Source organism: Dipodomys ordii, unplaced genomic scaffold (assembly GCF_000151885.1).
Source record: "Dipodomys ordii isolate 6190 unplaced genomic scaffold, Dord_2.0 Scaffold28, whole genome shotgun sequence".
NCBI lineage: Eukaryota > Metazoa > Chordata > Mammalia > Rodentia > Heteromyidae > Dipodomys > Dipodomys ordii.
The window spans coordinates 16346573-16369786 of record NW_012267244.1 but is presented as its reverse complement, the minus strand read 5'-3'; the positions used below and the strand labels follow the sequence as shown (position 1 = coordinate 16369786).

Here is a 23214-nt window from a genome sequence, read left to right as displayed (position 1 = left end):
TTGAACAAGTTTACATTCCCACCAACAATGAAGTAAGGTTCCTTTCTGTCCACATCCCCTCCAGCATCTGTTGTTGTTAGAGTTCTTGATTTTTGCTGTTCTAACTGGGGTGAGGTGATATCTCAATGTTGTTTTGATTTGCATTTCTTTTATGGCTAGGGAGCAAAATCATTTTTTGCTGTGCTGTATTTTTTTGTGTGTGCTGGAGATTGAACTCATGGCCTGAGTGCTGTCCCTTAGGTTTTCCTAAGCAAGGTTGGCACTCTACCACTTGAGCCATACATACACTTCTGGCTTTTTGCTGGTTATTAGAGATAAGAGTCTCAGATTTCTGTGCTTAGACTGGCTTCAAACCCTGATCTTCAGATCTCAGCCACCTAAGTAGCTAGGATTACAAGTGTGAGCCATCAGTGCCTGGTTTCTTTTACATTTTTAATATTTCACTTTGCTTTGAAGTTACATAAAGCTTTATAAATATCTTGTCTTTTTTGTGCTTTTTGTCTATTTTGATTATATAGTTTTCATGTAGCCTGCCTTTTACAGAATTCTGTATACTTTTACACTTTGATCCCTTTTCATTTTTTTTAACTGTGTTCTTTTTACCTTTTTAATTTTTCATCTGTTTACTCTTTTTCTTTCTTTATATTTTTTGTTTGTTTGTAGTACAAGCATTTGAACTTAGTACCTTGCCCTTGCTAAGCGGGTACTCTACCACTTGAGACATGCTCCCATCACTCTTTGCTTTGCTTGTTTTTCAGATAGGGTTTCACTTTTTGCCTGGCCAGCTTGGACCATAATCCTGGTACTTAGTTTCCTATATAGCTGAAATGCAGGCATGTTCCAACATGCTCTTTTTTTTTTTTTAAATTGATAGGGATAACTTCTTACAAACTTTACATGGGCCAGTCTTGAATCCCAGTCTTCTGAGTAGTTAGGATTACAGCGATCTTCCCAATCTCCAGAATAGTTACGATTAGTGTGTCACTCTGCCTGACTTCTGATTGTTCATTTCCTTAATTCCTTTTGTGGTCTTCAACCCTATTGGCTCTTTTCATTTTTAGTATCAAGTGATAAGTTTGAAAGCAACGTTGGAGTCTCATGTAAGCTATGTAGGAAATGTTAGCAAACAACTTCCCAGGCAGAAGGTCATCATTATATGTTTGTGTATTATCAAACAGATAATAGACTTTTTGTGTAAAATCCCAAGGCCTAAAAGAAGTCACTGGTTCAATGAGCACCTTTTAAAAACATACATATTGAAAGCAGTAGATTCTACTTGTCCTTTAGTCCATGTAACATCAGTAGGACATTGGCAAAATGAATAGACTGGTGATAGTTTTATGAGACTGATGTCACTTTTGAATCAGTTCCAGTGTTGATCTAATATTTTCCCCCAGACTTCTCCCACTGTTTCTTTGGGCTTGTGTCAGATAAGAATAAAGTCTCCCTTTGTTTGTGGATTCACCCCATTAGTGGGAGATCATCCTCCCACTAATGGCTACTGTACTGTGTTTCAGAGTGATCATTTTTTCCACTGATAATGTGATTGCAGAGAAGGCTGTGTGCTCTGGAAGGAGAGCATGGCAGGGAGCAGTCCTAGCAGAGCAGAAACAGCTGGAGGATCTGAAAATGAGTGTTCCTAGATGCTCCTTAAGGAGCTTGTAGTTTGTTCTCACTATGAATCCCCCAGAGCCTGTTACAATCAATACTTTGCATACTTATTCTTCATTTATTATCTTGAAGTTAAATTCAAAGATCATACAATATCCATTCCATTCCATAGGGTTTTTCCTTGCCTATTTGTATCCCCTTCTGTACCATGAGCCTTGCCTTCCAACAGAAACTGTTTCAATACATGGAAGTTGCAACATTGTAGGTTATCCAACTTCTCTGTATTCTGTTCCTAAAGTGCCAGTAATGCCTGTCATTGTGACAGTCAAAAAAGACCTCACATACTAAAATGCCCTCTAGAGGATGTGTTACTCTTTTCTAGGAGCAACTGTTCTTGTGCTGACACTAAGATAGCTTCAAATCATGATGTAGCAGAGGTTCTAATGTGCGATAAATGGATTATAAACCAAGTACTTATGGAAGCACCCATAAATGCCTGGTGAACTCCAGAAAGCTAATTGTTGTCACCTTCCTAGATAGGAAAGAAAGATGGGGTCATGAGGCTGCCATGTTTGGTGTTGGGGTTAGTTGTAGGCAATTGTGTTATTCCAACACAAATCTAGGAACTTTGTGATAGGTACCTGAATAAGCAGAAGCTGTTTGCCAAAAAATGATAATTATCTATAACACAAAAGCCACGTGCAGGAGTGTGTCCCCCTCCGATAAGACTGGTACTTGGAGAAGCAGTAGCAGCCAGTTACCAAGTGCTGCCCTGCCACTCTGGAGGCCCCTCTTCTTAGAGTACCCCGCCTTAATCCCTTTCCTACTCTGCAGGCCCACAGCATGTGCTTTCCACAGGCAGTATGATGTGAAATCTGTACTAGGAGGCAGACATCCATTTGTGTCCGAGGCCTGCAGTTTTCCATTTTCACCCCTGGTGTCTGCACCTGTATATCAGGCACAGCCGTCGTGCTTGCCCAGTGGCCTGACTTAGAAGCCAGTGTTCCTTTCTTTCTTTCTTTTTTTTTTTATGGAAAACGTTTGAGGTGAAGTTTTGAGACAGGGGCTTCAGACAGGCCTGCATTCTTTAGACTGGACGGTAGATGGCAGTGCGGCCCCTGTGGGGAACCCGCCGGGCTGCTGTGCAGCCTTTGGGTGAGGGGCACAGGGTTGCAATCGGCATGTGGAGTGCTGTGATTGGACGCCGTTGAGCAGGAGGGCCGTGAGGTGCTCTGGCCGGGCTCGCTGATTGGAGGAGGGAGCAGGGCCGATGTGAGGCCTTCATTCCTGCTGTCCCCATTGGAGCTGCGCAGTGTGGGAGTGGGGCCATCTGCCCTGCGGGTTTTGCCTTGCAGCCTTCTCAGGAAGGCCTGAGCTCCAAGCACTAAAGTGGTGGGCTTTCTCATCCATACGTGCTTCTTTGCATTTTCTGTGCTTACTAACACGCGCTGATCATCATCTGTGAGTGATCAGTGAATTGTCACACAGTGAGCAAACCTGTGCAGGAGATGGAACATTCTTTCCACACCAGCGGCCTGGCCAGTGCCTCCAGCACTGAGGGCCATAAGAGAAAGGGAACAGGAACAGGAAGGCACACACGAAAGTGGACCGGTGTACCCAGCCCCTGAACCGCCTGGGGCTTCAACAGTGACCAGCTTATAGTCATTCTGTTCTTTCTTCTGTTTCCCCATCCTGATCCTTGGATTTATGGGCCGAAATTGATTTGTATTTCTGAGACTTCTGTTTGCAAATGATCACAAAGCAAGGAACATCTTTTTCTCCCTCCCCCCCCCCCATTCCTCACTTCCTCAATCCAAAGAGTATTATATCATTGGTGGCTTGAGTTCAGGTCTGTGTATTACAGATGCTTTCCCATTTCAGTGGAGGCTTAATTTTACAGTTTTTTCTGTGAAAGCTTTGACTGATAGTAATTTTTCAGATCCTGCTTTGAAGACCTTATGTATATTTTCTGAAGTCTGCTTTCCTGTCAGTACTGTATTTGCATTTCTGTGACATCTATTAGGTTTTTAATATTTACCATCAATTGACAGTTCTAGAGATGAGTCATTTTCCTAGTTATATGTATACACAACTTACTATCATAGTTATCTTTTATTGAACCTATTTGTTTAAAGCTTCTAGTTCAGGAAAATAAGTAGTAGGAAATCTACAAACCTCTCATCAAACTGGTTCCCAGGTTAACTTTTCCTACTTTCCTTGCTTCTATGCATGATGGGTTATCTGTTCTTATTTTTCTGAACCAACCTCTACATGTGGATCCGTTTTGGTGACCTTCCCCACCATAGCACTGACCTTGAGATCACCTACTTTTAGAAGAGGCTTTTTTTTCTAGTTCATCTACTGTAGATTTTGTGGTCACTAAGAAGGCTGCCATTCTTTTCTGAAGATTTTATCAACATTGTGAAGCTTGGAACTTCAGTATTCAACAGGTTAAAATGGCTTTCCTGATAAAAGCATTATGTAGTGATACATTCTATAAAAACATTGAGACTATTAAGTCTGGATTATAGCTGTACCAGCTTTCTTTTGGCTACTGTTTATCTTGTTCATATACTTTTATTTTAAACTCTTCCGTGTGTATATGGTTTATATAGCTAGATGTTTGCTTTATTAGCCAATCACATAATCATTGTCATTTGGTAGAAGATGTAGTCTGTTTAGATTGTCATTCAGTCATTCATAGTTACTAATATATTTAGGTATCTGTATAATTGTTATTAGTCTCATCTGTTTGTTTTTTGTTGTTGTTCCTGGATTAGGACAGTCAGTACTGTTGAGATGTCCATACTATTCATTGAGGTTGACATAGTCAACACTTTGGAAATTCCAATGGCATTTTTCACAGAAATAGGCAAGTGGCATGTCTACCTGGTCAGCAAAAGTTCAAACTCTACTAACATCTAGCCTCCCCTCTCCTCCCCCCCCCCCCCCCCCCCGCAAAAAAAAATAGGTCTTTGGGGAAAATAGCCCCTGTTTACTTTGCAATGTGCATTGTTTTCTTTACAGGTGTAGTCCTAGTTGGCCTGGTTCTACCTGAGGATCTCTGAATCACCTTATTTCACACAAATCTTGATTTTATATCCTCAGGATGCCAGTCACCATTAATACTCCCTTAAGACAGGCACCAATGACTCATGCTTGTAATCTTAGCTATTCAGGAGGCTGAGACCTGAGGCTCTCAGTGTGAAGTCAGCCTGGGCAGCCAAATCCATGAGACTTAACCTCCATAACCAGCAAAAAGCCATAAGTGGAGCTGTGGTTCAAGTGGTAGAACACCAGTCTTGAACAAAAACCGCCAAACAAGAACACAAAAGTTCAGTCCCCACTACTGGCACATATATGTACATATCCATGTGCTGGTGCACACACACAGTATTCTCTTAAAGCCCTCAGAGTTTGTGCTTTCATGTGATCTCTGGCTCCTAGCAATCTTATTTCTGTCTAATTGAAAACTCAGCCACTTGTTTGGGGGAAAATGTTTAATATCTTAGTGTTTTATTTTTATTGTGGGAAGTATTTTTGAAAGGATGGATGGCTGAGCTTGTTCCAGAAATAGGATTCCTGTTTGAGGTTGAGCTTAGAAGCAAATACCTAAAAACCTGTTTTGTATTTCTTCCTGCCATGATAATTCTCAAACATAACAGAGTAGATAGAGCTTGACTGGCTGCACCAGAGTTTACCAGGGCTGTTGCTTAAAAATGTGGATGTTTCTGGTTTACCTCAAACCCACAGATTTCGGATCTCCTGGATGCGAGGCCTATGAATCTAAAGTTTTAAAGTCCCTCAGGGAGGTTCAAGTGCCCACCAGTTTAAAGTTCCATCCCACTCTATTACTTACACTAGCTCAGTCCTCAGTAAAATCTTCTGTGTTCTTGTATCATCAGTGATAGTATGGTTGTCAAGCTAGAGCCATTTCATACTAGCCTGCCTTTCATCTTCAAACCTAACTCGGCTTTGTTCAGCCTTTAATTTTGATCAATGAAGAGTTCTCATTGCAGTTTCGTCTTCCCTTTGTTCACACCCATAAGCTGCAGTATGTGTTCAGGACCTGCTGGAAACCATCTTTTTGGCACCTCCCTTTGGGCATCTGCTGGCCCATCACTGGGCCAACATGAAGTGTGACTTTGATGGTGGAAGCCCACGCTCCAGAAGCCTGGGGTGCCAGCCCTCTGCAGGCTGCAGCTGTCCCGGCCCTCCCTGCTCCGTGCAGTGCTGTTTTCCGCCTCATTCATCACACCAGTGCTATAATGTGAGGTCACGTGATACTGAGCAGTAAACTGCTCTCTGACTTGCAGTATGCAAATGTTTCTCATCAGATACTGGCTCTGCAGCTGTTGTCTTTTTGGGGCCTGGCCACTTCCACTTGACTGAAGATTCCATGATGTGATGGCTTCTGGTGGACTCTGGTTGCCACACTCAGGTGGTCAGTTAGGACACCTCAGTCCAGTGTTTTGTTATAGATAGACACCATGTTCTGTGTGAAAGCCACGAGGAAAGGGGTCCAGTAAGCCCTTTTTATTCAGCCAGTAGCCTGCTTTTGAAATGCTTTTTATTAGCATGTATTATTTGTATATTTCACTGTGACATTTCCACACATGTACAATGATCACCCCTCATTCACCTCCATCTTACTCCTTTTTCTCTGTGTGTGTGTGTGTGTACAGTGATCGCCCCTCATTCACCTCCATCTTATTCCTTTTGTGTGTGTGTGTATGTGTGTGTGTGTGTGTGTGTGTGTTGGGCCTGGAGCTTGAACTCAAGGCCAGGTTACTGTTCCTGAGCTTTTTGCTTGAGGCTAATGCTCTACCACTTGAGCCACAGCTCCACTTCTAGCTTTTTGGTGGCTAATTGGAGATAAAAGTTTCATGCAGCTGGCTTTGAACTGCCATCTTCAGATCTTAGCCTCCTGAGTAGCTAGGATTAGATATGAGCCTCTGGTGCCCTACATACTTCTCAAATCAATTTCAACAGGTTTCCTTGTTCCATTTCTGTACATATAAGTAAACTACATTTACCATAATTCATACTCATTCCCCCTCTGTTACCCCTCCCCTCTCCCTCACTGCTTTTTTTGTTGGTGGTGGTGATGGGGCTTGAACTCATGAGCTTTTTTGCTCAAAGCTTCCATTTTGAGCCACAACTTTACTTCCAGTTTTTAGGTGGTTAATTAGAGATTAGAGTTTCACAGCCTTTCCTCCCTGGGCTGGCTTCAAACCTCAATCCTTAGATTTCAGCCTTCTGAGTAGCCAGGATTATAGGTGTGAGCCACTAGCACCCGAAATGCTTTTTTTTTTTGTCAGTCATGGGGCTTGAACTCTGGGCTTGGGCGCTGTCCCTGTGCTCTTCAGCTCAAGGCAAGTGCTCTACCACTTGAGCCACAACACCACTTCTGGTTTTCTAGTGGTTTATTGGAGATAAGGGTCTCACGGACTTTCCTGCCTGGGCTGGCTTTGAACTGCGATCATCAGATCTCAGCCTTCTGAGTAGCTAGGATTACAGGCATGAGCTACTGGCGCCTGGCTTGCAAAATGCTTTTAAGGTACAAATTTTAAGCAAAGGGAAGTCATTCTTTAGTATTGCCTGTCATTACAGCGTAGAGCCTCCATCTACCAGGAGATGATCATAAAGGCTTGGTACAGAGAGAGCTGTTTGCTATCAAGTCTGAGCAAGTAGCTTTGACAACATTGATTGCCTTCTTTAAAAGAGTTTAGGGCCATTATTATTTTTTTATATTCTTTAATCATTTGGCTTCAGCCCTTTCAAGGTAGTTATAAGAAAAACCATTAATGTTTGTATTTTGTCAGGTTTTAAAAGGCTTAGGAAGTTATTTTCTCTATTTGCTACTGAGTCACTGTGGTTATTACTCTAGGGAAGAGAGAAGAGAAAATAGCTAAATGCACAGCAAGAGATTATCTGTGAACACATTCATTGATGATCTTGGTGTCTCCTTCTTCCCCTTCTCCTTTTATTCATTGCTTAAATATTCTCTGAGTACTTTTCATGGGACTGTTCTAAGGACTGAGAATATATTAGTGGATTCAGCCCTTGTCTGCATAATTTTTACTTTTTATTATAAGGTGGGGGCGGGGGGATAATCCAAAATCAAGAGACTAGCTTTGGTAGGCATTTGTCATTTCTAGAAAATACTCTGGGATTTTATTCTAAGTATAATAGAAGTTATTAGCTGGTTAAGGAAAGAGAATCACAGGATCTGATTTGTCTTTTCAAAGCCTTACTCAGCCTACTGGTAGAGGTTATAGTGTGAGGTGGTTATTGAGTAAAGCGGGGAGATGAGAGATTGGAGCTTGGTGGTAGTAGTGATGATATTTGTTTTATATACTCTAGAACCTATAGGAGTTGTTGATCAGTTGGTTAAAGGGTAGAAAAGAATGGAGTCTAGGGTGATATCTCTTTTTTGACCTCCAGTGGTTTCTCATCCCTTTATACCAAGACAGGAAAAGCAGGTTTAGAGTGGAGGGTTGAAGAACTAAAAGGACACATAATCCTTAAAGATCTACTAGTCACCCAAATGAAATAACAACTATATAATTACAAACGCAGTTAAAGGTTTAAGTCACAGTGAGACATGGAGCCAATAGTCTTCAAGTGATGATCATAATTACTAAAGACTGAGTACTGGTAGTGTAGGAAAGAGTCTGTTACTAAGATGTAGTCCATTTCAACATCTAGAGGTCAAAAAGAAGAATCCTGCAAAAACAAGCAACCCCCCCCCAAAAAAAAATAAGAAAGAGAGAAATAGAATAAATACTTTTTTTTTTTTGGTCAGTCGTGGAGCCTAGGCGCTGTCCCTCAGCTCTTCAGCTCAAGGCGAGTGCTCTACCACTTGAGCCACAGTGCCCCTTTCTGCTTATGTAGTGCTGAGGAATCAAACCCAGGGCCTCAGGCATGCAAGGCAAGCACTCTACCACTAAGTCACCTTCCCAGCCCAGTAAATACTTCTTGAAGGATGGAATGGTCTCCCACAAATAGAGGGGAAAAGTAAGGTGAGAGTGGACAATTAGCTATTCAATTTCCCAGTGTGAAAGTGATCATTGGTGTTAGTGGAGTAACAGAAACCAAAATTTGGTTAGAGTTGAAGACTGGGAACTAGGAAGCAGTTAACAGTTGTATCAAAGATGACTTTTTGCTGGGTGTACCTGTCATTCCCCTGCACTTGGGAAGCAGAGGCAGGCAGATTGTGAGTCTAAAGCTAACCTGTATTACAGCCTGTTCTCATAAAACCAAAAAACCAGTAACAATAACAACAATAAGAACAAAACTCTTCAAATCAGTGTTGCTGTTAAGGGGATCAAAGAAAAGGAGACACAGAAAATAAGGGCAAGGGAGCAGATGTTGGTGTTTGTGATGTGTGTGTACGCGCGTGTGCACATGCGTGTGTGTGTGCGTGCATGCATGCATGCATACTGTCACACATGCCAGTACCAACTCTTGAACTCTTTTTGTTTACTCATCAGTCTGCTCTACCACTTGAGCCACACTTCCACTTAACCTTTCTTGAGATTAGAGTCTCAAGTTTGTCTGCCTGGGCTGGCTCCTTACCCAAGATCCTTAGATCTCCACCTCATGAGTAGCTAGCATTATAGGCATGAGCTACTATGCAGCCACCTTGTTTTTAAAATAACTTTTGTCCCTTCTAGTGATAGGATTCAGAGAATAGATACAGATGCCAGTTTCTGATCATAGGGTGAGAATGAGAGAGGAAGGGGAGGAAAAATGGAGGAGAGACATTTCCTGTTCCCCATGCAGGAAATGGAAGTTAAAGATTCCACCTCTTAATTTTTATAAAAACAATTTCTAAAAAAGAGCAAGAATGAGCATCTGTTTTATTACAGACTTTATAATGTTAGCAGCCATCTGGCAGAAGTTGTATCTGTTAGATTTTTCCTAAGGATTGTATGTTTTTAACAAGATTCTTTCTCCTTGTCTTCACAGCTGATCTTGCATCCTTAATGGACAAAACATATGAGAGGAAGTTTCCTGTTAGCTCTTTAACAATATCACGGGTAAGAACATTTAAATAGAATTATGTATTCAAAAAAGATTAAAGAAAATAGGAAAGACTTAGATGAGGCTGTGTCAAGAAAGGATAGCCTTCATACAAAATATTTTTTCCATAATATGGCATGTGTTTGTATCTAGTAGATATTTTATGGTATAGTAGAAACTGATTTGGGCTAAAATAAAAGCTAATGTTAGTCTGAAATTAGTACTGTGCCATATTTGATATAAAGTTAATACTGTATATCCATTAGAGATATTTGGTGATTAGTGTTGGAAGTGGTTTTGGTAGCTAAGAAAGTCTTTAAAAGAATGGAAGAACTACTGCCAGGCATAGAGTGAAAGAGGATCAGTCTGGGAGTAAGGAATAGTAAGTAATTGGTGTTAACCATTACTAAAATGCCTTCTGTGCCACTGTGTGTATGTTTAAGTATACATTGTTTCTGCTAATTCTCACAGCAGCTGTGCAAGTGTAGTTATGTCAGCTATAAATGGGTTAGTTATTTTCCAAGGTTGCACAGCTTGGGATTCAAACCCATATACTTGTGACCAGTTTCTTTTATTGTCTCACTCAGAGGTCCTTTGGTCTTCTCTCGATCATGGATTCACTCTGTGGTAGTGGGTTGCAGGGCCTTTCTCTATTTTCTCCTTTCCAATATGAGGGCAATCGTATCTCCTTAGGGAGATTGTGGTGTTAAAATGATATCTTATGGGGGCTTTTTGTAGACATGAACAGCATCATAAAATTCATGGTACTATTAAATCTAGAGCACAATAGGAAGAGGTCTAGTTTTTTCTTCTTGGCATTTTTATTTTAGTAAGGAAACAATTCAATTAGTCATCACACAGTTTTTGCATTCAGAATTGGCACTTTGGAGCAGAACTGAAGCACCACTGCTTCATCCCTTTCATGATGGGAAAAACCTTCTGTGGGCTGTAGTCCATAATATTAGTTTAGATAGTACTTCAAGGTTTAAGGATATTTTGTGTTCATTTTGTCACTGGAGCCCCGTACTTTTGGGGACAGAGAGCCTTTATCATGTTTATGCAGATGGAGCTACTAAGTCCCAGAGGGTTGAACCATCTGCTTCTGCCACACAACAAGCTCTCAAGAGAGCTGGTTTGAAAGCTCTGGGCCTGTGTTTGCACTACATTATGCATTTATAAATCCATTCTATAAGTCTTGGTTCTTTTTAGCAAATCACTCTTTTTCCTCTCTTCTCTGTCTTCATGAGGTTTTAATTATATTCACAACATGCATTATCTCCTACTTTTTTTTCTTTTGCCTCTAAGTCTCTACTTTCGGGTAGAATCCATCCTTGGAAAATTTGTTGTTGTTTATGACTAAAAGGGAGTTCTCTAAATTAGAGTTTTATGTTCTGAGCAGTATTCTTTAGCTATTAAGAGTCTTTATCCCTTAGCTTTGTGTTCCCAGGTGTTTGGAGTTTAGGAGCTTAAGAGAAAAGATAAGGGTCTAGAGATAATGGATGACAGCTAATTGTAAACATAATAGAAGAGGCTTTTTGCTTGTTCTGAGCAAAGTTTAGATTTGGCTTTTAATCAGATTTTCTGTCCAAGATTGTCTTGCACATAGTAAAGAGAAGCCATTGTATATTCTTTCTTAGAGTCAGCATGAAGAGATTGTCAGGATGGAGCCATACCACATGAGTGTCCAATAAAATGAATGTTCTGCCTTTTTAAAGAGCAGTATATGAACTTGGACAAGTATATGCCCTAATTTGTATTAACCAGGGGTTTCTTTTTCTCTTTTAGTTTGTAGACAACATTTCATCTCGAGAAGAAATAGACCATGCAGAGTATTACCTTTACAAGTAAGTTTCCATTGTATTTGGTTGTGTATTTTCTGATTTCACACCTTTATTTAAAACTTTCTTTCCCCCATTTTTATTTTGGGATGCTGGGGATTGAACCTGAGCCTCTTGATGCTAACTACTGCTGCTGTCATTGTACTATAGCCCTACCTCCATCCTCCTTTGACATAAACAGATGGTATATATTGTATTTAGTGTTTAACGCCTTGTAAAATTTATGTTTTGGAGACCTTTCATTATCAATATATGAAGAGCTTTCTCAGATTTTACCTGTGTCAAATATATTATTTGAACCAATAATCTGTTAAAGGACTTTTTACATTTTTCTCTTATTATATAATCTACAGTGCTAGAATTACTAAACTTGCAGGTATATAACTTTACACACTTTTATATGAGGTTATACCTTGATACTTCTAATAGAAATGGCTCTTGTAGTGTAGAGTATCAGGGATCAGGGGTCAAGTACAAAAGCAAATTGTAGTGTAGAGTATCAGGGATCAGGGGTCAAGTACAAAAGCAAAGGCAATGTCATAGTGCCTGTAATCTATGGGTTGTTGCTGTTTCTCTTTGACTATCATCTAAGACTTTTCTCTACAAAAGATTCCTCTAGGAGCTGGCACTGGTGGCTCACATCTGTATTCCTAGCTACTCAGGAGGCTGAGATCTGAAAATTGCAGTTCAAAACCAGCCTGGGCACTAAGTCAGTGAGACTCATCGCTAATTAAATAGTAAAAAGTCGTATATCAAGGCTTTTAGTTAAAAAGCCAAGCACAAGCTCAAGACCCTAAGCCTGGTACTGGCACAGAGAGAGAGGGAGAAGGAGAGAGAGGGAGAATTATTTTGGAGAATGTCTTGGGTCAATATTATTATTGTTGTTGTTATTACTATTATTATCATTATCATTATGTCTCCAGGGCCTTTCACTTGCCAGGCAAGTGCTCTTCCACTGAGCTAAATCCCCAGCCCCATCAATATTATTTTACGGTAACTTTTTGTTAGACTTATTTTTAAGCAAGGTCTCAGAAGGTAGCCCAGGCTAGCTTCAAGCTCATGACCTTCCTGCATTTTGAGATTGTGGGTGGCACCACCTCAGCTCTAGAGTTCTGTGATGGCATCTTCTTCCTTTAGACTTTGTGGAGAACATAGTTCCTGGGTCATGCAGCCTAGTTATGAGCTCGGCTCCCGCGGGCCCTGTCCACATGCAGACAAATGAGCTGGAGGTGAGCTAACTCCAATTTCAAGAGACCAAAGTACACATTCTTAGGAAATTGTGCCTCAGTAAAAGCCATAATGTTTATAGTTTTAAGTAGCTTTAACAGTTCCTGGATTAGTAGTTGATTACTGTGCTAATGGAATGCAAACTCAAGCCTTACAGATTCCTCCTTTCCCTTTGCTGTCCTCTTCCATGATAATGCCTGCAGATTGCATTTTTTTTTTGGGGGTCCGGTTGTAGGGCCTGAACTCTGGGCCTGGGCGCTGTCCCTCAGCTCTTCAGCTCAAGGCTAGCGCTCTACCACTTGAGCCACAGCACCACTTCTGGCTTTTTTTCTTTTTGCTTATGTGGTGCTGGGGAATCGAACCCTGGGCCTCAGGCATGCAAGGCAAGCGCTCTACCACTGAGCCACATTCCCAGCCCATGCAGATTGCATTTTTAAAGACTTACTTTGACTTTGGAATCATTTTGGGAGCCATAGTAGTTTACAGAAGCATATTATTAAACTCATTCCTCTTACTGTCAGCATCAGTCTTCAGAATTGATCATTTAATCTGCAATATAACTGTAACAGTCTTTCTGAAGGATAAGTGATAGAAGTTTCCAGTGAATATATACAACGTGTTCTCTACAAAGAATTTAACAGTTTTTGAAGTAGGCCTTTGGTTTCCAGCAAAAGTGCGGTGAATATTGAATTGTCCTACAATAAGAAGTGGTTGCCAAGCTCCCTGGGAAGGTGTTGTTTTCACAGTGCAGTCCTCCATGTTGTCATGGAGAGCAGCCTGTCTGCCTCCCATTAACACAGAGAAGTGGAGATGCATGGCAGTCTGGGTGCTGCTAGCACTTTATCCAGCTGTAGCCTGGCCTCCAGCATCCTTCACAGGTTGCTTAGTTGACCTGGCAGATAACAGGCATTCTTGGTTGGGACGGATGGCAGGTCAGGAACAGCTGGGGGATGGCAGATGGCACCCTGTATGTCTCCAGGTCCCTGGTTGGCAGCTAGCCTGAAAAGAAAGACCAAAATAGCTTCATTTTTCAACAAGCAAGAATACCTGATGGTTCCTTGGAGGTTGAAAATATCACCCCCGGTCTATGTTTTAAGAGCCCATTTCTGCCTGCTGAAAAGGATTATCACTGGAGATTACCCATTCTAAGGACATAGATGTGCGTGTCACAGCACACGTTTTTCTGTTAGCACATTGCCAAGGCCCCTTTTGCTTTAATGTTAAGAAAGGGGAAGATAAGCAACTCCTAGAGCCTGTTTTAGTAATACTTTTTATGCTTCACTTTGGCTAGTTATTTGCTAATTCTTACACAGGCTTGGGAGATGGTTGGTGTGGGTGGCTGTGTTAGATAATAGCAGATTGTCAGAGGTATAGCCATGACCTGGTGATGAGAACCCTTGATCTCTGCTACTTCAGACTCAATTTTTCTTGCTTACCTTTGTGCTTTTACTCCAAACTGGAGCTGAGACATAGGTATATACAGTGGAACCTTCAAGATATGTACCTAGTTTTAGTTCTCTTTCACTTGCTCTCGGTGCTCTGACCTGGTTATTCTTCTATTCCTCTCATGTGATGTCTAGGCACCTCTTGAGGCTCTTGTCCTAACCATCTACAGCAGTCCTTGCTGCTAAGACCATTTTTATACCATTTTACAATCCCAGTAGTTCTAGGTCCTCCATTGCTTTGTTTGTTTGTTTGTTTTTTAGGACTAGGGCTTGAATTCAGGGCCTCTTACAAGGCAGGCACTCTACCACCTGAGCCACTTCTGAGCCCCTTTTTGTTTTAGTTATCTTGTGGATAGGATAGTTGGCTGTTTTCCTGGGCTAGCCTGAGACTACTAGTCTCCTATTTTTCCTGAACAGCTAAGATTACAAGTATGCATCACCATATGTAGTTTATGGATCTCATGCATACACAGAATAACTCAGAATAATGCACTTTCACACAAAAACTAGTCATGGTTTCTTTTCAAAGAGAGAGCTAAGAAACTTTTATCTGAATTCTTTCTTGTACCTTTTAAATTTTATATTGTTGGGTATATATTACTTAAGTTTTGGGGTTATTTTTTTTGAGATATTCAGGATAATTAGTTACCAGTAGATTCCTGAGAAATATAGCCAAAGTATTCCAGGAGAATTAATAACAAAATAAATCTTTGAAAGGGTAAATGTTGGAGGGAATTAGTTGTTTCTGTGTGTAATGAGAAAAGGGTTATCTTGTGGTAGTTGGAATTGGACATGAAGAGAGAAATGTGTCCAGGAGGAAGAAAAATCAGTCACTGGGAATAATGGAAGGTTGAAAACAAGGATCAAAAATGAAGTGAAGTTGGTATACTTTGTGGAGGGGAAAGGAAAAAAACAAATTGTTTAAATAGGGATACAGGTGGACCCATTGCAACAATGAGATGTACAAGTCCTTATGTCAAAAACAAACTTTACAACTTTGGTGGGGGGTAGGGGAGGATGGGAAGGGATGGAAAGGGGAGACAAATGAGGAGGCTACAATGCTTGATAAGAAATGTACTCATTATCTTGCCCATGTAATTGTAACCCTTCTGTACAGTATTTTCACAATAAAAATAAATGAAGTGAAAATTAAGCCCTAGTTAGTGAAAAAATAGTGTTTTGCTGGAAGTATTGAATTGGAAGACTTAGAAGGCAAGAGACTGGGAGCCTTTTCATTATCCACATATAGGTTTTTACATTCTTTATACTGTGTTTTATGCCTGTGGACTGTGAGAGCAATTAGCTACAGAACTTGGGACAGAGAATTGGCAAAACATACCCATTAGGTCTCCTTCATGTCCTGGTACCAGCTGGAAAATGTTAGACTACGTGACCTCTGAAGCCCTGCCACCTTCAAAACCTGTGCCATTGAGGTATGGACAGACTAAACAATTTCCTTACACCCATGTTACAAGTCCAAGTTCCAGCAGCTGGAATAAAAGCCTGACTTCTTCAGGACTTGGGCTCATCAGCTAAGGCCAGTGACTCTTTATGTGCCAGTTCTTTTCCCTAAGGCAGTCTCAGTAATAAACCAGAAAACATACTCAATGGTATTTGCATACTTCATAACAAAGAAATAGAGAATTAAAGAAAACATATAAAGAGATTCAACAATTTTCAAAAAAGTACTGAAGAGACCATCAGATAGGATGGAATGAAAAGGTGACCTGGATTTTTTTAAACTGGTTTAGTCCCCACTTTGATCTACCACTTGGAAATAGTTCAGTTGACAGTGGACATCAGATAGTATTAGGTCCTTCCCACCTACATTCTACATCTAAAATTCTTTTTGCAGTCTCTTTGAGATAGAAGCTCAGCTCTACCACTGAAAGCACAAAGTTCTTCTCACAAACTTTAGCCCTTCAACAATGAAACTAAAACTTCAACCACTTTAACCATGCATAGAACAGAGAAACTAATGGATATAAAATTAGATAGCTAGCACTCTACCACCTGAGCCACAGTGCCACTTCCAGCTTTTTCTGTTTATATGGTACTGAGGAATCAAACCCAGGGTTTCATGCATGCTAAGAAAGCACTCTACCACTAAGCCACATTCCCAGCCCTCCAATCTTGTTTGTAAATATGTTTTTGTAAATTTTGTGGTGCTAGAAGTTGTGTATTCACACTTACTTTCTAGGAAACAATTATTGTGCCATATGTATTTGACATTTTCCTATCATCTGTCTCTGAAAGGCCCACAAAACACAATTTTTTTTAAACACAATTTTTTAATGATTGTGTATAAATGGGATTTAAGTGGAAAAAGTGAAAGTAAATCTCTTCCAGTAGCTGCAGAATCCTTTTAGCTTAAATCTAAAAAAAACACATTAAAATTTTATATAAAAACGCATTTTTCCAACAGGGTAAAATCCTTTGACTGAACACTTCTCCTACTGGCTAGTTCCATAGTTATAAAGTCATAATCAAGGTACCAGGAATTACAGCCATAGGCAGAGAGAAAGACATATGTGAAATGTAGTCTTTTATTTATTATATAAACAAACCCTGATTTAACAGAGCTTTGCATGTAAGGCAGTTTGGTTTGAAGATAACAGTACAGTATTAAAGGAGAATTGGGTAGATAAACAGAAGCTTTGAGAAGTCTGCTAGCACAAGTTCCTGCTGATCCCATCCTGATTCTTGAGGCCAATGGCAAGTAAGTTCCTGAGTGTTTCCAGCTGCTATGTGTTTGCAAAGAGGACAGTTAAGGAGCTACAAGTATTTGATGTGAATACTTTTTAGTAATTTTGGGTGCTTTTCGTGATATATTTCCCATTAAGCTTGTCTTGAACAGGCCGATTTTATATTTTGATGTCCCTTCTGTCCCTTTTAATAACAATGCTGTTTTAAAGACAAATAGTACCACCACTTCAGAGCGAGTAATAGCTATGAACAGGGCTGGAACTTAGAATCAGGTTTTTCTACTCCAGCTTCATGAAGATGCACTGTACACTGGTATTTAGGTTATATAGCTCAGGGATGGAGGCTGCCCAAAGGTAAAATCATACAGGTTATTATCTTCCTTGGTAAAAGCCCTTATAGATGTTACAGGAACAATACTGAATAGTTAATGAAACTTCTATGTACCTCATACACACAGACTATAGAACCCTCATTTGCTGAGTTACTACAGGTGATAAGAGTTACTTAGAGCACACTTAATGTTCTCAGATCCCAGCTAAGCTGGGCTGCTTGTTGTAAGGCAAATCATCCCAGAAACCACATTTTAAAATATAGAATATTGGAGTCTTTAGTATACAGTTAACAGGCTGCAGGCTACAAAGTACAAAGGTCTTCAGTGTGCAAACACACATAACACAGGTAGGAAACATGCTAAAGAGGAAATAAATAACAAAAGCAATACCAACAAGCCAATTCACCTCCAATGGAGAGCTGAATTGGGATGCCATGATGTCTGGAGATGAGCCAGGAGACAGACACAGGACACAATCACAGAAACACACACATGGCATGGTGTCTGGCAGCTAGGCTGGTCGGGGCCTAAATGGTGCAGGGGGCAGATTCTCAGGAATTTCCCAGTCCCAGGCACTGGACTGACAGATTCAGTAACCTATCAGACGAGTGCCTGCCCCTGTCTCCAGGGATCCTGGCACGCCTATTACCTGGGAGGCAGGTGATTGGGCGGCGTTGGGGGGGAGGGGCCCCTCCCCCCCAGCATGAAGACAAGATGCCAGACCCTACCCTACAATCTACCATGGGCCAATATGGCACCCACCAGACCTGACCTTCTTACTTCATGCTCATCTCTGAATCTGCCATTTTATTTTCTAGTCATTGCCTATGATCTTCCCTCACCTCTCTTCTATGCAATACAACTTGTGTTTTAAGGACTGTCCTAAATTCTGCTATGTCTATAAACTTATTTTCATTCTCACCATTTAAATATAATCTCCAACCTGTAGCATTATATTTTAGCCATGTAGGGATGCTTGTTTTCTTTTGTCTTTTGACTAGGCAAAAAATTTTTTGTTTTTGTTTTTATTTTTTTAAAGCAAGAAGCAGTGTAGAAGAGTTTACAGCACAGATGCCAGGATGTGAGTGTCACACATGCCATATTGTAGCTGTATTACTCAGTCTCCGCTGATTTTTCAACATTGGCAGGCATTCAGATAGTGCTTCTGTCTTAGGCTGGTTAGAGAAATTATGTTTCATAGTCCTTAAAATAGGCTTAGGAAATGGAAAGTTAGTGCTTTAATGTTGGCTTCATTAGATTTTAACATCTTGGAAAGCAAGAACTATTTCTTCTCTATACTTTATCTTTTAGAGAAAATGTATTTCAAATTTGAATTTAAGGTTTCTAAGACCATTATTCCCCACCCTGAAGGCATCTGGGTGTATGAGTCACTAGGTCTCAGAAATAGGGAAAATAATTGCTTATGGACATAGGAGTTTAATACCCAGAGAGGAAAGACTCTAAAAGACAACTTACCTGTGTACGCAGTCCACCATGTTGTTAAGCTATGGCAGCCACAGTCATCCAGAAGGGGGCAGCAGGAAGCCATCTGCTTGCTTCAGAAAGAAGTCGAGAAAGAGTCAACCAGGCAAACTATACCAACCGGTAAGATGTTTCCCTGTCCGCAATAAAAGTATATTTGAGATAGAATACAAGTGAGTTTTGAAGGCTGAGGACATTTAAACAGTTGAAGTAGAAAGTCAATGACTGCTTCCAGCTTTAATATCTCAGATTCACAGAGCCATTCTGAATGGTTTGAGTTATTTAATGTTGTCAGCATTCCCACTATTTTTTTTAAAACTGTTTTTCTTTCTCCACTGGAGAAACTGAGAAAGAAGGCTGGTTTTTGTACCTCACTGTTACACAGAAAACTGGGCTGCTGTGACCTTGGAGGTTATGGTTAAATATACAATATTTTCCATATTTTAAAAATTATTTCTTATGAAAAAAGTAGTTACTTTTTTAATTAATCGGGGAAAATTGCTATTCTTTAGTGTGCTTTCTCACTAACTTTGTTGTATCTTTACATTTTGTTTTAACCATTTAACAGTCAATCTCAGAATTCCATCTATAAACAATAGAATTCCAACCAAAATCCCTGCAAAATTTTTGTGGAACTTGGAAAGATAATCCTAAAATTCAAATGAACTAATACAGGACTAAGAATAACCAGGACCTAAAAGAATGAGATAAAATGATTGAAAACTTGATAGAACATAATGATAAATAAAAAAATGAGACATCTACTTAGATTCAGCCAGACCAGTGGCAGAGAGTGGAGAGCCCAGAAATAGCTCCCTCTATGTATAGAAACTTGTATTCTTTTATACATTCAAGGGATGAGTGAATTGGTTAATAAAGGCCATTTGGATTGAATTCGAACTCAGGTCGAATTCAAAGCCTGGATGCTGTCCCTGCGCTTCTTTTGCTCAAGGCTAGTAGTGCTCTACCACTTGACTTTTGTATCAGATTAAGAAATGGCATTTTCCATTCCAAGAAATTTTACCCTATTTTTCGTAGTAAATGTATGCTTTCTTTTTAACACATAAGTAAACAATTTAAACAGTTATTTTGATTTGTATGGGGTACAGATTCCTACATTCACATGTCCTTACACATGTATAAAACAAATGATTACTCAGTTATCCTAATGTCATTGTCAGACTAATCCATCTATTTTATGTACTTACTTTACACTTGGGTCTATCTGCATTTTCCTATTGTTCCATGGTCTACCTCCAGGCAATATCATCTATTTTAATTATTATAACTTGCTAAAATGGTTTAATATAAGAACCAGTCTACAGTTCTGCCTACCTCTTTGCTCAATCTGTTAACCCTTTTCAATCTTTAAGACATCTTTGTACAGATAAGAAAAGGCTGCTTCGTCTAGATAGATAATTGGGAAGAAAGTACCTTATTTCTTAAAGATGCAGCCTTGCACCTGATTAGTTTCTAGACTCAAATTTGGTTCCTCTTCATACTCACTATTTAAACATCTTTATAAGCCAGACTTATATGCAGCAGTCCTGGATTGTATTGTACTATGCAAGTAATGTCATCAGAGAACCAAGAAAGCCAGATGCATATTATGCTCTCTCCCAAGCTGCTTCTTCCCATCAAGCCAGCTGCACTGCTGACTACCTACAGGCCTAGGAAATGAGCTTCCCTGGGTGCCAGTGCAAGTGATTGTGCCACCAACACTGTGCCTTCAGATTGAGGTTGGTCCAAATCCCCTCAGATTCACCTGGCCACCCATGGTTACAGTTACATTGTGTGTCATCAGGGTGAACATCAAGTACTAATGATCAAGTAAATATGTATTCCTCTACAAACACATTGTCCTTTCATTTTATCATTTTCATAAAAGAACTTATAAAATTCCAGGTGAAGATGTTATTTTTGTTCTTTGGTAGATGAAGGAATTAAACCAAAGAAGAAACATTCCAAGGGTAAACAGCTAGTGAATTTGACAAGAGGCCTTATTCCAGATTGTTTCAAGGTCAAGGGCCTCCCTTAAGCCCAAAGGAACAATTACTTCCCATGTCACCTATTCTCATGCAAACAATATTTATCAGCTCCACAAATGTCCAGGCAAGTAAAATTGAAATCATTACAGAATCACTATAATTTGTTTCATCCTCTGGGCTTGTAGAAGATAATAAGAAAGAGAATAATTTTGAGAATCTGATTGTATTCTGATAGAGTGCTTTGTAAATATGGCTTATCATCTTTAATTAGAAGTTTTATTTTAAGGGGTTGATAAGGGGTTGATATGCTTTTTTGTGTTTTGTTGTTGTTTTGCTTTTCATGTGGTGGTACTGGGGTTTAAACTCAAAGCTTCAAGCTTGCTAGGCAAACCTCTACCATTTTCCCCAATTCTTTATTTTTCAAATAGGGCCTTGGGTGCCTTTTGCCCTTCAAGCCTCAGAACACTGTCCTATTACCCTTATCAATGTATGCCACTGTTCTCAGCTTGTTACTGATGAGGTCTCCCTAACTTTTTGTGGGGGCTGTTCTTGAACTTCTTTCTTCCTGCTCTCTCCCAATTATCTGAGATTAGAGGCTTACTTTGTTTTTTTTTTTTAAGGATCCTCTTTCCCCACGACAGAAGCAAAGTTAGTTTTCAACTCTGAGCAAAATAGAGATTTGAAACCAGGAGGAAAACTGTGAGACTGATCTTCATGTGCATGTTTGTCGAAGTTGGCACTTCTGTGAGAGTAGCATTTAATGTCTCTAAAAAGTTCCCTTTCATTTTTTTTAATTTCTAAGATTTATTTATCTTTGAAGATAGTAATCATTTGGCATTTACTCTCAGATCTTTTGGCCAAGTATTTTGTAGTGACCCACATAGTTTCTTGGATATTTATTTGGAAGGTACATCTGAGCACACTATTTTTTAGGATCTTATAACAGTAAGATAGTACAGATTGTTTTTCATTTGTTCTGATATCTGTATATTTGGCAGCAGTAAATTTGATTTTGGCTGTCAGCATTTCTTACTTTGGACAAAATATATTTCTGAAGAACTAACTAAGGTGTGCTTTTTTTTTTTTTTTGGTCGTGGGGCTTGACCTCTGGACCTGGACACTGTCCCTTAGCTCTTCAGCTCAAGGCTAACGCTCTACCACTTGAGCCATAGCGCCACTTCTGTTTTTTCTGAGTGTTTTGTTGGAGATAAGAGTCTCAGGGACTTTCATGCCTAGGCTGAGATCCTCAGATCTGAGTAGCTAAGATTACAAGCGTGAGCTAAAGGTGGCCGGCTTAAGTTGTACTTTTTGAGGATGATTTTATCTCATTTGATTTTGAATTGTCAGCACCTAGACATGCCTGGAACATAGCTGAGCTTCAGTAAATATTGTTGAAGGAATGATTGAAGTCTATAAGCTAATGTTAAAGTCCTGACTATCTGTATAGTACAAGAACTCATTTACTGAGAAAATTTTTTAGACTTCAAATAAGTTACAGAATGAAGTGCAGAAAATCAATGGTGGAGGTAGTGTGGCTAGCACTAAACATGGGCTGGAACTGGAAGATCCATGTGGTTCAACCAAATGATTGCAGTCAGACTCTTCTCAGGTCACTTAGCCTTGTTCATCGCAGCTTCCTCATCTTTAGAATAAAGATGGGAAATTATACGGGAACCAGCCATCTCTTGTAGAAGTGTCCAGAAAGGCTACATACAACTTGCTACTAAGGGACACTGGTTGGCTGAGCCTCGCTTTGGGAAAGCATGTTTTTTATGGTGAGATTGGTAAACCTAGGACTAACACATCTCTGAATCAATCCATGTTGCTGCTCACCCTGTAGTCCATGACCTTTTTCTCAGCTAGGAACTGAGCCAGAGCTGACAGGTAGAACATGAAAAAGCACATTAAACATGTGCCTTCAAAATCCAGGTTTCAAGATGACTGCTGTTTACCAGACAGGTTTATGCTGTTTCTCATGATCCTTGAAACTGATACAGATCCTACTTCTGGAGCAGATTCAGAAATAGTCAGGCAGGGAAGGTGTGGGCCTTAGGAGGAGGATGGAGAGGCAGTGTGGATACATGTTTTTTTTTTATCCAATTATCTTTTTGATTCTTGGAAACAAACTACATGACTAGATGTAGACTCTTTTAATTGTCATCCTTTTTTATTGTTCTTCACAATTTACTTTCAATGTTTTATCAGCTTTGGCTTCAAAGAAGGACAAGATTCTTCAAAGAAAGGGATCCTTAAAAAATTTCCTATCAGAGTTTTGCTTTCATTTTAGTAAATTAGTTATGAGTTTAAAATAAAGTACTTCTACCTTAGTTAACTTCACTAGTGTTGTATGTATTTAAGATGTATGCTTAAAGATGTATGCTGGTAAAGAACCAGGCGCCTGTTTGAATTAAGACACTAGATAAAGATTTTGTTTTATAATTATATTCATAACTTCTTAGATTTTGTGATTCTCAGTTGAAAAACAGACATGAACAACATTATCCACATATTTTCTAACTCTGTGAGACATCTGTCCAAGTAAACTTTTTTAAGGTGAT

The 23214-nt window shown here is 39.8% G+C and overlaps 1 protein-coding gene across 2 annotated transcripts in view; it reads left to right on the top strand.

Annotated features, from left to right (window-relative positions):
• The window catches only part of Mrps27 (mitochondrial ribosomal protein S27), an 80271-nt gene that overhangs the window by 7565 nt on the left and 49492 nt on the right, over nucleotides 1–23214 (top strand). The window contains exons 1-3 of one of the 2 annotated variants that reach the window (XM_013015934.1): nucleotides 2961–3003; nucleotides 9586–9656; nucleotides 11425–11483. In XM_013015934.1, the coding sequence (XP_012871388.1) occupies nucleotides 9603–9656; nucleotides 11425–11483 (113 nt within the window). In that variant the 5' untranslated portion in view covers nucleotides 2961–3003; nucleotides 9586–9602. Of the gene's footprint in view, nucleotides 1–2960; nucleotides 3004–9585; nucleotides 9657–11424; nucleotides 11484–23214 lie in introns of those variants that run through there. The other variant, XM_013015933.1, reaches the window with a different exon arrangement.